Here is a 15,098-nt window from a genome sequence, read left to right as displayed (position 1 = left end):
TCAATATTAAAGATATCAAAGTTAGATTTTTTCACAGAATAATTTTAACATTATGTGGAATGATTTTTATGAAAACAAACGACTTGACTTTAGCTGGGTTTTCTCAGACAGTGTAACATTTGTGCTTGTTTAGTTGCTTTAACTTGCTTATAAACATTAATAGCTTAAATCTCATTACACTGTATTTAGCACAAACTTGCTACAATAATATGTGAGAAACATAATTATATGTACCTCTGAGTAAATCATGTTTATGCGTGGTTAGCAGTGGTGGCCGGTGACTTCTTTTTTCGAGGGCGCTCGATGCAAAGTTCGTCAAAAGATGTATGTAGCCCATCATGTGTGTGGTTCGTAATTCCAAAATATGTGTTTTGTGCGTCGAGTGATCCTATGTGCATCACGTGTCTTGTCAAAATAAGTGCCTGCTACAGACGCGTCTAAAGGGTTCTTAAAGGACAAAAGAGACGCTCGCGTTTGCCAGATACTCGCATAATCTCATGCGTAATCAGAGTTTACTGTTAAGGAAGTGTCTTGCGTGTATTTTGTGAACGTGTGCGTCTCTTTTATCATAAACAGTTTTGACACGTGTGCAGCAGGCATTTATTTTGACAAAACACGTGATGCACATGGTTCACATGATGCAACAAACACATATGGAAAATGCAAGCAACACACATGACACTCCGAACACTTATTTTGAATTTGCGCCCCTCGAATGAGCAGTCACGAGCTGCCACTGGCGGTTAGTAAAAAAAATATATTTTTAAGTTACTAAAATAAGGCCAGTAATGCATATTTAACATATATTCACAATACTTTTGAGTACTGGATTTTGTAGAGTTGACTATTTGCTACAAAAGATGTAAAACCCATTCTGCCAACTGGGTGTAAATTGTCATGAATATTAATGTGTTCCGCACCTTAGGAAAGACCTAAATGGTCTCTCAATGTTGTGAGGCAGATTAAAAAATGAATGTGAGGAGATTGCATAATGTTCTGTAGTAACTGTAATCAATTGATAAACTGCCATTAATACTTACATTAATATTTACCAATGATAAGGTTCAACACTATAGTATCTATGAATTTTACAACAGTTGGTGCATACTAACTCTGTGTCTGTATAGCTCATTGGTAAATCATTGTAAGCAGCACAAAGGTGCTGATAAAATGATAAAAACACACAAGGCATACTGATAAAATGCATGCAGTAGTGCACTGTAAAGTCCATTTGGATGAGAGCGTCTGATAAATATTTTTTTATATAAGTTGTGTCATTCTCTGTGGGCCTAAAACATTTTTGTTTTTTAGTATGCAGATAAATGCATTTAATATGTGCTTTGTGGGGGCCCTGATATACGGTCCCTAAATAGTAATTTTGACCTTTTTATCCCAACAGCTTACAAATCATTGTTTATTTGAAAATGTAGAAATGTTTTTGTGGGAGGAGAATATCGTTCTATTAAATTTAAAATTCGTATATGGGAATTTAAGTTCCCATAAAACATGAAAACACAACGTGTGGTGTGTGTGTGTGTGTGTGTGTGTGTGTGTGTGTGTGTGTGTGTGTGTGTGTGTGTGTGTGTGTGTGTGTGTGTGTGTGTTTTGATTAAACTCTCGCCTCAACATCAACTTTCACCGGAATATTTCCTATTCACTCAAAGTACCTCCCATTATCGCTGTCCCAAAACTCAGCAGGAGGCTGGGTGTATTTGTTCCGAATGGATTTGAGCTGGTTTGGGAGGAGTTAAAGACATCCCTGTGGTTACTTACAAACTGGAACCAGATATCTGTCCGACCGCCAACATCACGGAACAGATCCCCGGAAACCTAGAGCCGTTTGTCCAGCGATTCAGCTCCTGTGAATATTTGCATTGAGACAGTAGGAAACTCTGTCGATCGCGCCCTATTTATAAGCAAATGAAATAGTGTGCGATAGCGCTGCCTGGAGACGCTGATAGAGATCACGCGAGATAAAATCTCGTTCACAGCAACAGTTCACACTACAGTCACTTCAGTTGGATTCGCACTTTAAAGATGTCTAAACCCGACTATACTGGCGTTTACCACATGGTTTCCCAGGAGAATTTCGATCCATATCTGGCGGCTTTAGGTAAGCAATTTATTTGGTTCCTTTGCTACTTTGGAAATATAACGGTACGACCCTAAATATAAAGGGTCCGTAGTGGTGACAGGATAGTGAACCATGAAAAAAATTTTTTTTCTAATTTTTCTTCACTCAAAGGTTCTTAAAGGAGCCCTTTCTTTCTTTCTTTCTTTCTTTCTTTCTTAATACAAAAAGGTTTTGTGATGTTCTTTTATAAGGAACGATAGAACTTAAAAAACTTTAAGGACCATTTTTAATGAGCTCAGTTGGCAAAGGTCTTGGGTTTGATCCCTTTGGAACGCAAACATTACAGAATAAAATGTATACATTGAATTTAATGTGGCAAATACAACAAGTAACAATAGTTTTACTCCAAATTTAACCATGGTTTTAAAATTGCCTCCATTTATACAAATATGCAAAAAAGGAATGGTTACTACATTTTAAATATAGGGAAACTTTGATTCGCTTTAAACTCAGTGAGAAGTCTTTTTCCTGATGGTGACTCACTTTCTTTTCGTCTGTGTTCTTGTAATGAAATACAATGTAAGCATCTTTGTGCTTTGTGAAGAAATCCTTAAGAAGATTGTGTAAATGCTTAGACCCTTACTATGTGCATTACTCATATTCATTGGTGATAAACTCTTAAAGGTGCAGTGTGTAATTTTTAGAAGGATCACTTGAAAGAAATGCAAAATAATATACAAAACTGTATTATCAGTTGTGTATAAAGACCTTTTCTAATGAACCGTTATGTTTTTATAACCTTAGAATTAGACATTTTTATCTACATACACCGAGGGTCCCCTTACATGGAAGTCGCCATTTGGTGCCGCCATGTTTCTACAGAAGCCCTTAATGGACAAACTTTTTTACTAAGTTGTCTCCAGCAATGACATGTTTGTCCGGTGGTGGCTATCGTAGCTTCTTTATGCATTTTAAAATCGAGGGTTGGGCAGTGGGCTGAGCCGCTGGTTGCAATTCGCAGCCTCACCACTAGATGCCGGTAAAATTTACACACTGCACCTTTAAGAAAATGATCCAATTTTTTACTACATTAACCATAGTTTCACTTCGGTATTTGGATGAAAACTGAAGTAACAACAAATGTACCATTGGCTCACTACTGGAACCATAGTTTAATCATACTGGTGGTATTACACCATAATGGTAATGCAAATCAGAAACAATGGTTACTCCACTTTACAATAAAACCATGGGATATTTTAATAAGGACACACATTACACATCTCCCATCATGTCATGGTGTTAATCTCTCGTTTTCTTTCTCTACTATTTTTTACATAAAGATGTTAATTTTGCAATAAGGAAAGTCGTCTGCCTTCTGAAACCAAGCAAACATATTGAGCATGATGTGAAGACTGGGAACATGAAGATAAAGACAGTCACTACCTTTAAGAACTTTGACATGGAGTTCACTTTGGGACAGGAATTCACAGAGGATCTCGGTCCGGTTGATGGACGAAAGTGTCAGGTGTGTCGAATTTCCTGAATTGCCCCTTTCGTGATGTTTTAGTATGCGCCTTTATAACTAACATCAGGCACACAGAAAACTGTGGGATATTATGTTCGGTGCTAATGGATAATGTTCTCCACATGTTTCAGACAACAGTAGACTGGGATGGTGATAAATTGGTGTGCGTGCAGCGCGGAGAGAAAGAGGGCAGAGGGTGGACACACTGGCTGGAGGGAAATATTCTTCATTTGGTAAGAAACAAAGGCTTAAACTGTTTTATGTATATTTGTTATGTTATGTAGTACAATAGTGAAGTACTGGTTTTAGCATTCAGCAACAGAACATAAAAACCAAACAAAATGGTTGTTAGTGAAAAAGATGAAAAAGAGGGGGGCTTTTGTGGGCTTGTTTAGATAACACAATCCTTTTAAACTAAGAATCACTTTCTCTCTCTCTCTCTCTCTCTCTCTCTCTCTCTCCCTCTGTAGTGTTCTTTCTTGCGGTTGCTTGGTATTCAACAGCTATTTTCATTTAAAGCAACATGCAGTACAGTCAGTTTTAGGGATATTCCCCATTGAGCAACATGGAGCGTATTATAAATGGATCTCTCTCTCTCTCTCTCTCTCTCTCGCTCTCTCTCTCTCTCTCTCTCTCTCTCTCTCTCTCTCTGCAGGAGATGAGGGCTCAGGGTGTCACCGCCAAGCAAGTCTTTAAGAAGGCTGAATGAGGGATGGCAATGGAAAGAAAGAGCGCTTTTGAGCTCCGTGTCCATCGAGCTCAGGGTTCAGAAAGAGGTCACGTTGCCACAGAGATCTGTTTTTCATCACCAGCAAACAATATTTAAACAGAGACCATCACTGAATTAATTGTATCATTCTCCATTAAGTGTTTCAACTTTTAAAGCATCTTTCTCACGTTTGAAATATAAACAAAAAAGTTCAGAATCATAGTGAACATTCATGATAGTCATGTAAAGATGTATCAGTTTCAGTTTGGATTCAGAAAATCCTAAAATGTATTTTATGTAAATTGTACGTATACAGTATTGCATAATCAGCCAGTACTTTTGCATTTAGCCAGATGGGCACAGTTGGAGTATTGAATTTCAATTCCTTAATCTACTGTATGGTTTTCTGCTACTGGATTGGAAAACGTTAGAAATAATGGATTTGTTGAATCTTTTTGATTGACTTGTGATTAATGCACTACATTTGTTTAACATTGTCCAAGTGCTAAAGTGTTTATGGTCTTGAATATGTTACGGTCATGTAATATGTCTTGTTATTGTCGACTATATAATACAAAATGTTATATTACCATAAAAATCCAGTGAGTGTGAAATAATTGTGGTTACTTGTCTTAGCAATAGTAATAGTATTCCACTACTCCATGTTTAATTAGTAGTATATTTGGGTAGTTGTGTAATGTACAATGGTGTCGTGTTACGTCTGTTTTTTTTTTTGTATGGGCATAGTGTTGATAAAAGCTACCTTGATAGTTTTGTAATCAATGTAGCATCATAATGCATCATAAGACTCAGATTACCTTTGATTAGTCTGCCCTGCATGCAACTGTGATCATGACTTGCTGGGGAATAGTTGTCTTAGACACTATGGGGTGGTTTCCCAGACAGGGATTACCTTAAGCCAGGATTTAGTTTAATTAGAAAATATAACTAGTTTTAACAAACATGCCTTACTAAAAACATTACTCGTGTGAATTTGGGGCAAAACAAAGGGCACTGATGTATTTTAAAATATGTCAGTGCAAGTTGTTTTCAGTTTGGACAGCACTTACATTTATTTTAGTCTAGGATTAGTCTAATTCCTGTCCGGGAAACCGGCCCTATATGTGTATGCAAAAAAGCAAATCATCATTTAAGTAAATCCTAAACCCTTATAAGCTCTAATTTATGCAATGAAACTTTAATAATTTCCCTTCTGCAAAGCCCTTATTTTACCACCAGGGGGCGATAAGAGACCGCTTGGAGTGAGATTATTTGCTGTTTTAACAGTTGATGACAGTCTGGAAGAGATCTGCTGTTTGGCCTCTGTGAAAATTAGAATTTTGGTGTAATTTCATAAATCTTGCTTTGTAATCGAACACCAGAGGCGGACACTACTTGAGTACTTTACTAAAAAAAAATTCATACCGTGTATTTCTTTTATATTGCATATTAAAATTGATTTAATACCTAATTACATAAAAATTGTGTATTTTTTCTTTTCTTCAGTAAAAGTACAAAAGTCCGTAATTTTTTAATTAAGTAAAAGTAAAAAAACAACAACCGATGTTTAATGTACTTAAATATTAAATATAACCAAAAAACTTGAAATTATGAAATTATGATAATATGCTTTGGAATGTATGTTTTCCAAAGAAACACTGATAAAATACGAATACTTAAAAATGTACTTTTATGTAGAAAGTAAAAATACGTAAGTAGTGTCCGCCTCTGTCGAACACGTGCCTCTTACAGACTGATAGGGTTGTCAGAGAAATGAATATTAACATATTAACAATAAAACATACAATATTGACTATAATGAAACCATGGGACAAGCCTCTGCCATCTTCTGTTAGGAACTGTATGACACAATATTCATTTAGTTCATCCCCCCAAAAAAGGAAAATTAGCCCATACTGTATTTTACTCATCCTCAAGCCATCTTAGGCCATATGACTTATCCCAGCTTTGTAATGGCATTGCATAGTGCCCCATTTTTAAAGATACAAAAAGCACATCCATCCATTTAAAACTATGTTAATTAAATGACTTCCAAGTTGAAGCGATAAGTTTTTGTAAGAATTAAAAAAAAAATTTTTACTATAAAATTATATATTTTAAGCGTCATTTACTGTATAACTTGCATTTACTGTACATCTAGAATGGCTTAAAGTTCACCCAAAAATGAAAATTTTTTCAATATTTACTAACACAAAGGAAGATATTTTGAGAATTTTTTTCCTACTATGGAAGTAAATGGGGTCCATGAACGGTTTGGTTACAAACATTCCTTAAAATATCTCCCTTTGTGTTTATTAGAACAAAGAAATGTATTCAGGTTTGTAACATAATGGGCCCTATTTTAATTATCTGAAACGCAAGTGCGAAGCGCAAAGCGCAAGTGACTTTGTGGGCGGATCTTGGGCGCTGTTGCTATTTTCCCGGTGGGAGGAATAACTCTTGCGGCAGGCGCAAATCAATAAGGGGTTGGTCTGAAGTAGGTTCATTATTCATAGGTGTGGTTTGGGCGTAACGTCAAATAAACCAATCAGAACGCTATCCAACATTCCCTTTAAACGCAAGAGCGCAAGTTCCATGGCGGGTTGCTATTATTATGACGGATTTACCAGGCGCACTCCAGGAGCGGTTCACAGCCGAGGAGACCCACGTTCTTGTAAGTCAGAGCAGTCAAAGACAAAGAAGTTGTTTTGTATGGGGATAGGAAGAAACCCACCCAAATCAGCGTAAGTTAAACAGGCGTGAGAGGAAATAGCCACAATTGTCTCATCAGCTGGCATCCCCATCGTTGCGCCAAGCGCTACAATGATGTCAGGAGACGGGGGAATCCCAAGCTTGCCAGCATAAATTGGGCACGCCATGTAACGGGAGGTGGATCTGCCCCTACACATGACCTGACGACAGCAGAGGACATCGCTGCGTCCACCCTCACCGCTGAAAGGGTTTGGGGGCTTTGAAATCGGACCCAAGAAACGCAAGCAAGGTCCAACCCCAAAGTACACTTACAAATCAAGTTCATAAGGTTTCTTATGAAAACTTTTTAATTATTATTTACATAAAATAAACGTAATACAGCCACACAACAAACTTATGAAAATATTTTAATCGTTATTTGCATGAGAATTTTTTAACACAGCCACACAATAAATAAAAACTATCACCACAATGCTCACCACTATGATTTTCCTTATCTCATGTGTTAATATTTTTTATTGTAACAATTTATGATTTGCAAAAATAACTGTTGCATCTGTGTAGATTAGATAAGCCAAGTGTGTGCGCGTTGTGCACGCTATACATTATGGTCAAGCATGCACCCTTAAAATAGCATAATGAACCACGCGCCACTCGCCACTGACTTTAAACTAGTTTTTTTTTTGGTCAGTGGCGCAATTGTTTATTGAAACTGCAAAATAGCATCAGGGATGGTTTGCGGCGGAACACGTCTCCTTTTTTGCGCTGAACCGCCCAGGGAGCGCAAGTTCATTCCCTAGTTTGCCGATGTGCATCTGTGGAGGGAAAAACCTGCTGTGCGTCGGTGCAAAATACGAATGTTGCCTGCGTCACTGACAAAGTCAATTGCGCTGGGTGCATAGGGCCCAATGTGAGTTAGTAAATGATCACAGAATTTTCATTTCTGGGTGAACTATCAAGTTAATAAAATATGAGCTAATTTTAATTGGGGTTAACTATTTCTTTAATTTTATGCAGTTATTAGTTAATAAGACTCTGTGTATTTGTTACTGCTAAGAAAAGATCATACAAACTGTATAAATCTGTACAGGTTTTATTCACCTAGGACATTGTGTATGTGTGGTATCATTTTTTATTCATATATACAGTATTGAAATCAAGTTTTTGTTAATTAAGAAATGTATGAATGCCAGAACATATGGAGCAAAACTTATATACATACATGTAATACTAAAAATAAACAGTCTATATACAGTAATTGTCAGGTGAATAGAAAGAAGTCAACATATCAATAATTATTCATGCCATTCAGATTCCTGTGGCTGTGACTGATAGATTGACATAGAGTGACATGTGTTCCTATCTGTATATTCATTTGCAGTCACGTAATTTTCAGACACTTTCATCACTGGCATGGTCTCCAAATCACACTTCGTGGCAGAGTCCATGTCTGGATAATTTTCAACTGAGAAAGAAAAATCATAAATTGATTAAAGAACAGTGGTGACTCATTACATTTCGTTTTTGAAACATCCTATATACAGTAGACTAAATTACGATGGCTTTTATATAAGGCCCTGTTTAGACCTGGTATTAGATGCATTTTGGTCAACCCGTTCACACGTGGTGTTTTAATCTGTCTCATTTGTCCATTTGCGACCGCTTCCGCACGCTCGCAAAATGAAACAAAAATGAAAGAGGCAGAGAGCAGCTACTTTTGTTTTAGCAATGAAACAGACTGCACCGAAAACCGGGTTCACGCTAGAACTCAGGACAGATGGAAAAACATTATGCTCGGTACATCACACATCAGATCAATAGGCAGTATAGGCGGTCTTTTGTTGCTGCTCAAACAGGTTTAACCACAAGAGTGTCTACACCACAAAAGCAATCCGCTCAAATGTGTTTTCCTCTGAATGTGGTCGAAAGTGGACGAGCTCAAAACGTTTCACACTTCGTTTACACCTCTCTTGAGCGTTGTAAACCTATTTCCATAAAAAATGTCCAGGTAGGTGTAATCAGTTATTTGGAGACTTGCCTTATGAGCTTATAACAGCAATATCCTAAGAAAGCAGTAAAAGTGGCCTACTTTGCAAACCGGAAACAATGAATCTATTGTCTTGATATGGCTGGTTTTACAACAGTTTATGTTTCAGCTGAGACATCAAAGAGATCAAAGACTTTCGCTCACGCTCAACTACTGTACTGTATGTGCAAGAGGGAATGTGTAGGAGTTCAGATTAGTTTAGGCTTAGAGGCATACAGTGAAAGAAGGCGCCAATGTGGCGTTAACTCTACTGTCTGTGAGACGATAAGATCTTAAGAGGTCAAAGGAAACTTCGTAATCGTTTGACGCAAACATATTGTTGAAATAGCACAAAAATGTATTACTGTTCATATCGAAACTCTCCTGTTTGTAATTTTTTGCTTTTTGTGGGAATATTTGATAAGACTCTAGAATAGCGCTTTCAGGTCAGACTTTCAGGTCATACTATATTTTTAAATATGAACAAACATGTAAATTGTCGATCTTTGCCTTAAGTATGACATTTTTTTTTAAGTAGCTCATACATATCTGTGTATGTCATGTTAATAGAGCTGTACATTTATATGTTTATGTAAAGCATATATTTAATAAACAATATCTTATCTGCAATATTCACCTTAAGGGGATTTCGCTTAGATATCATTAAATTCAGATCTGAGTCAATAGACACAGAAGCGAAAATAAACTATGTGACTTCTGCTTTTCTAAATAAGCTTGGACCTGTTAAAGGTTACTGTCTGCGAGTTAATATCTAAAGCAGTGTTACAGTATGAGCAAATGGCACCATGTATGCATTGTATGCATGTGTGAAAGACACTGAATTCAAGTACTTAATAACAAGAGAGTGTAAACGTTACCTGTACAAATATGTGTGAGTTTGTAACCCTCATCATGTTTCTCAACACCACAGTCTGCAGGGTATTTCAAGATGTCTGGAGGAAGTGTCGGCGAGGCGCAGCTCCAATACCCTGAAATAAGTACTAAAAAAGTAAATACAGTCATCTGATAGCTCATGAGTCAACTAATTAAGTAGAAGTGATAACAGATTTCTCAATAATTCTCATTGACGTTTGCATGTTTTGTAATACATCTATATGTTAATCCACATAATATTGTTTTTACTTTATTCATTTAGAATTTATATTTAATTTTAGTAGATAAATAAAATATCTCAGTACTACACATTTTGTAAAAGTGTTCACCATCAGTGTTTCACTTTTAGCAAATATGTCTGAGTTTTTAACCGTTTGTGCAGTCAACACCGCATTGATATATGTTTGTATGTATCATTGAAAGGATGTGGTCTACCAGCAGCACATTTATCTTTAGCGTCTTGTGCACTGAGCAGAAAGCTCTTGACGTAAAAGCACGCATGATTGTTTTTATCTTTTCGTGTTCTCTACGTCCCAATGATGCAGATTAGTGACATCACACATAGAGTTATTACCATACACAACATACTATTTTAGCAGTCTGATACTTTGATATCTCCAGTTTAGCAATGATGATGCATTGTATGAATTTGTGTATGTGTGGATAAATATGTACCTGTGTTTGCATGTTCATGTGTTTGTGTACGAGAGTACACAAGAGTTTGGAGTTTCCCATCAGTCAGCACTGCACAGTGCATAAATGAGGACCCTTTAATGTACGTCAATGCAAAGTGATGCTCGCCTATCTGTGACCTACAGGTTTTATCTGATCTTAGCAGGGCTTTAACTCAGCTCAGTGAGACCAGTACCTTAATCATTTATTAATAGGGTTTAAAAATCAGATGTAACTGGAAATTTAGTAACTGGGGGACGTAGAAACATATTCAGGTGTATACATCAATACATGTTTGGTTTTTACATCCAACAATCATTAGTTGATGTTTTAAAGACATTCTGTGATGAGCTAGAAATAAAAGTGCTTGAAAGGACCATCATCAAAGAAGCGATGCCATAAAAGCATTTATGGATCCTCAAAGAAAGTCTGAACCATTTCATTTATATCTGTTATTGGTCAAAAGAACCTTTTTCACTTTTAACAGTGATGGCTCATGGGACCATTCAGTCAAAAATGGTTGTTTTATGGCATCGTAACGAAAGTTAAGACATGCCTGATTTTGATGACCGACGTTTGGATCTCCGACGCATGATTAAAACGGCCAGAAATATTAAAATGGCAGTAACCACGAGCCCTGCCCACAGACCAGCAGGTAACATCCAATGACAATCTGAAATAAAATGACAATAAAATGAGCTGTCATATAGAAGAATTTCAACCCCCAATTTATTTAAATAGATATATTTATTAATTTTCAATGAGGTAAAATTTGTTAAACAAACTTTGGTTATTTTACTTAAAAAGAAAGTCCTGGTTGAAACTTACATCCATGTGGTTTAAAATCTCCACATGTTGCATCTGTTGTCGGGGTCCCAGGATCCTTTGGGACTCGACCCAGAGAGTCACAACTGTTCAATAACAAAAAGGTAGATGAATGAAATATAAGCCTAAAATTTTGTATTTTAAGACTGAGGCCTATAGATGTGTGTTAAGAAAAAAGGGTAAGAAACATTTTAGGAGCTCAGATGCTAAAGAAGCTAAATGCCACATCCATCAAAAATGAGATGATGTGCATGTTATCCTCAAAATATTTGTTCACAAGAAAAAACAAATAAATCATTGATAAAAAAAAATGAGATGATGATATTGACTGCATGCTCTTGGCACGTAGTATACGTTCATAATACTTTTGCTTCAAATAAGCTTAATCCCAGCCTTGGGCCATGCAAAAATACAATAGTTTCAGACACATTTAGAAGGTTATGCATTTGAGCTCTTCATATATTTTGTACCAGTAGGCATATGTGTGTCAGATTTAGACATATGAACCAATACCCACCTACACACACGCTCTCTTTTGAACCCCTAAACTTTTTCTTGAATGGAATCAAATCAATGTGGTCTTATTTTATGTAGGTGAATGACATCAGACATCATAACATTTACGTAAATCCTGTAGGGTTGACTAAATACGTGCTATATGCTTGCATACCTCCTTTGTCTGTTATTTTTTTAAGTCAAATAAGAGTTATAAAATATAAGATAAGGAAAATATAGTTCTGAACTGAACAAAAGATGTATAAGGATACATACAGTAAAAGACAACAAGCCTTGTTCAAAAGTTGAACAAATTGCTGTACGTCATTTGCATCATTTGTCATTTACGTAATAACAGCTTAACAAAGAATTGGATCATTTTTGTAAATAAGTCTCAGGAAGTGCTGGTTGCGTCTATAAATGCGACATGGAAATACTCATTCATGTGACTCAGAAACTCGCGGTTCTTGTGATAGTTTCACAAGTGATAATTTTACAAATTACATCTGATTCTTCTGAGTCAATTGATGGCCTTTGGTCATATGTCCCTGTTGTACATTGTGTATGTGGAAATTTTGTGCATTTGTGGGCCTGCTGAGGACATTTGTGTTTTGTCTACATTGTATGATCATTTGAGCAAAAAGTGAGTTTGTGAATGTTTTTCACCTTAAATATAATTAAATATAACAGCCAGTGACTCTTACCTTGTATGATTTTTGCAGCTGGAGGTGTAGTCATCCAAATCATTATAGGTGCCCTCTTTGCAGGGACTGCACTCTGTGTTTTCCAGGTGCGTGTCTACAACACAATTTCAGTAAGTTAACAGCCCACCTGTCACATATTCCGCTCATAGCACTTAATAGAAGTGGTTTAAACCAGACTGACAGATCTTCCGAGCACAAATACTCAACCCAAATCTATTTTTGTATTATGGCTGTCAATAGAAATTGAATTGAATTACACAACGTGCTGATTAAATAATGAAATTAATAGTGAAACACCCCAAAATGACTAAGGAGACATTATAGCAAATTATATTGTTATAGTCAGTTAGGTAAAATGTCTTGGTTCCCAAAGCCAGCATGTGTCTTTGAATCAGCCTTAAGAATATTTACAGCTGAAGAAACACATTGAATGGCACATAGACGGACTAAAGTTAGAGCCGATGAAATGAAAGTTGAAACAAACAAAAGGCAAAAGTACAGCAGATTGCTTACGTTGTCTGATGACCCCTTGTCCTTTAGGGCAGCGAGCTACAGGAATGCAATGATCACAGTGGCCAACATTTAGGTTACTGCAGTAGAAGCCTGGTGCACATTTGCACTGCCGGTCTCTTTTTGCCTCACACTCCTTGTCTGTGATTAAATTGCTGTCTGTCACACAAGCAAACAAAAATGTTATTTCTTTAAAAGGATGTGGCACTATTTGACATTTTCATCATAATACGAATTATGATGAAAACGAATTAGCATTTAAAGCTGCAATCCATAACGTTTGCCTCTCTATCACCACCTCTGTTTAAAACATACAATTGCAGGTTACTTTAGGCACTTATCTTTACGTTAAATTACTTTTCCCGCAAAATCCTATCAGGCAGCTCAACATATAAATCGTTATTTTAAGATTAGCGCTGTGGTACACAGTTTTAAAGCTGAAACAGATTTTTGCTATGTTTTACAAGAAGGTTACGGATTGCAGCTTTAATAAAAAATTTTACTATAGAAGAATTAAATGTAAATTACTGCTGGAGCACCCTCTGCAGGGTAGACACTTGTTCATCATGTTTTCGACATCAGTGTAGGTGCCATCTGGGCAGGGTTCACATTTTATTCCCGAAGCATCACATGAACCATAATGTCCTGAGAAAAGAAGAGAAGCGTGAGTATTAAAAACATAACATTGAAAAGCTGGTAACAAAATTTTTAATTTTATCCCATCACAAATATATATTGTACAGAGACCAGTTTTTTGACACTAATACCACTCTTTATATTAGATGAACTTCTTCCTACAGTATGCTTAGCCATTTCTTTCAACCAACAGGTCCTAATGTAAATGCCATCAAATACTGTAAGCTCAGGTGTACATTATCAACAAAAAACATGTTCATGTTCCACTTAGCTGCTTGAAAGGGTACACATAATGCAACAACATTTGTATATATCATTACTAAAAAGAAATATACTGTGTCCTGTGTACATGCAGTTCAGGGATAAATGCCGGGCATTTAAAACCAATGCACTGCAGCTAGGATACAATATAGGATTTCCTGTGTTAAACCCAGACTTTAGTGGGCTGATCTGACTTTGATATAAACTAAAGTGTAAAGACTTATACAGTACTTCCGATTCATATTTAGGTCAACTGTATGACAATCTGTGTTACAGTGAATGCAGATGAAACTCACATCACTATAAAAGCATCGTAGTCAAAAAGAAAAAAAGATCAGTCGGCAAAACACTAATTCTCACACACAAATAAAACGAAAGCTGCTTTGCTTCAAATGTATAAGACTTGTATTACAGACCTGCGGGTTCAAAGCTTATACAATACGCAAATGCACATTGTAATGAAGACAAACTTTTGACTGTAACTACAGATGTGATGTGCTACTGTATATAAAACAATCAGAAACTCAGTTCTAACAAAACAAAACTCTTACCTTTTGGACATTTTTCTGCACTTGAACATTTTGGTTCTCTCATATCTGCTTCGTTTACAGGATGTCGTGTTTCTGACATGTGAATGAAGAATAGTTTAGTAACGTCATATGAATTCTGAAACCTTACGCCCCTTAGAAACCAATTATGGAAACATTATATTTAATATATTGTGTAATTACCAAGGAGTTGAGATGATTATTCAGTCATGCCAATCCAATCCGCCCTTCTTCTTTTAGTTCTTGTCCTCACTTTCTGTCTCTCTAACTCTCTCTTTCGGTCTGTCACTCTTTCTTGTTCTTTCTCTCCTGCGGCGTCTGAGTATTTGAGTTTATCCACCTGAGGCAAAGGAATCTATTATTTTTCCTCTCTATAGCTGTGGCTCATTTCTCATCACCCACTCATAACCCCTCTGTTACTCTTATTTTGCCCTCCACACTGGAAACCCCCGCTACCTCTGTCCGCCCTCTGCATTTTGCTTGCGTTCTCTCGCCTTCCTTCCT

At 36.6% G+C, this 15,098-nt stretch overlaps 2 protein-coding genes across 3 annotated transcripts; one reads left to right on the top strand and one right to left on the bottom strand.

Moving 5' to 3' along the window:
* The first annotated feature begins 1,720 nt into the window (after positions 1–1,720).
* On the top strand, positions 1,721–4,913 carry rbp5 (retinol binding protein 1a, cellular). The gene is made up of 4 exons (XM_055210687.2): positions 1,721–2,113; positions 3,418–3,602; positions 3,734–3,835; positions 4,258–4,913. The coding sequence occupies exons 1-4, from the start codon at positions 2,038–2,040 to the stop codon at positions 4,309–4,311; spliced, it is 417 nt and encodes a 138-aa protein (XP_055066662.1). The 5' UTR covers positions 1,721–2,037; the 3' UTR covers positions 4,312–4,913.
* Positions 4,914–7,731: 2,818 nt separating this feature from the next.
* Positions 7,732–15,098, bottom strand: LOC129448351 (tumor necrosis factor receptor superfamily member 3). 2 transcript variants are annotated; one of them, XM_055210684.2, is made up of 9 exons: positions 14,778–15,098; positions 14,598–14,669; positions 13,678–13,794; positions 13,153–13,308; positions 12,640–12,733; positions 11,444–11,526; positions 11,172–11,288; positions 9,928–10,050; positions 7,732–8,488 (listed from the first exon to the last, which is right to left on the bottom strand). In XM_055210684.2, exons 2-9 carry the CDS (start codon positions 14,638–14,640, stop codon positions 8,319–8,321), a joined length of 903 nt encoding a protein of 300 aa, XP_055066659.2. In that variant the 5' UTR covers positions 14,641–14,669; positions 14,778–15,098; the 3' UTR covers positions 7,732–8,318. The 2 variants fall into 2 exon arrangements, with proteins under 2 accessions (XP_055066659.2, XP_055066660.2); XM_055210685.2 differs by having other exon boundaries at positions 7,734–8,488; positions 9,928–10,038; positions 14,778–15,096.

The sequence above is a fragment of the Misgurnus anguillicaudatus genome, chromosome 10 (genome assembly GCF_027580225.2).
Source record: "Misgurnus anguillicaudatus chromosome 10, ASM2758022v2, whole genome shotgun sequence".
Lineage (NCBI taxonomy): Eukaryota > Metazoa > Chordata > Actinopteri > Cypriniformes > Cobitidae > Misgurnus > Misgurnus anguillicaudatus.
The sequence above is the reverse complement of the archived record's forward strand: the minus strand, read 5'-3'. Positions and strand labels throughout refer to the sequence as shown.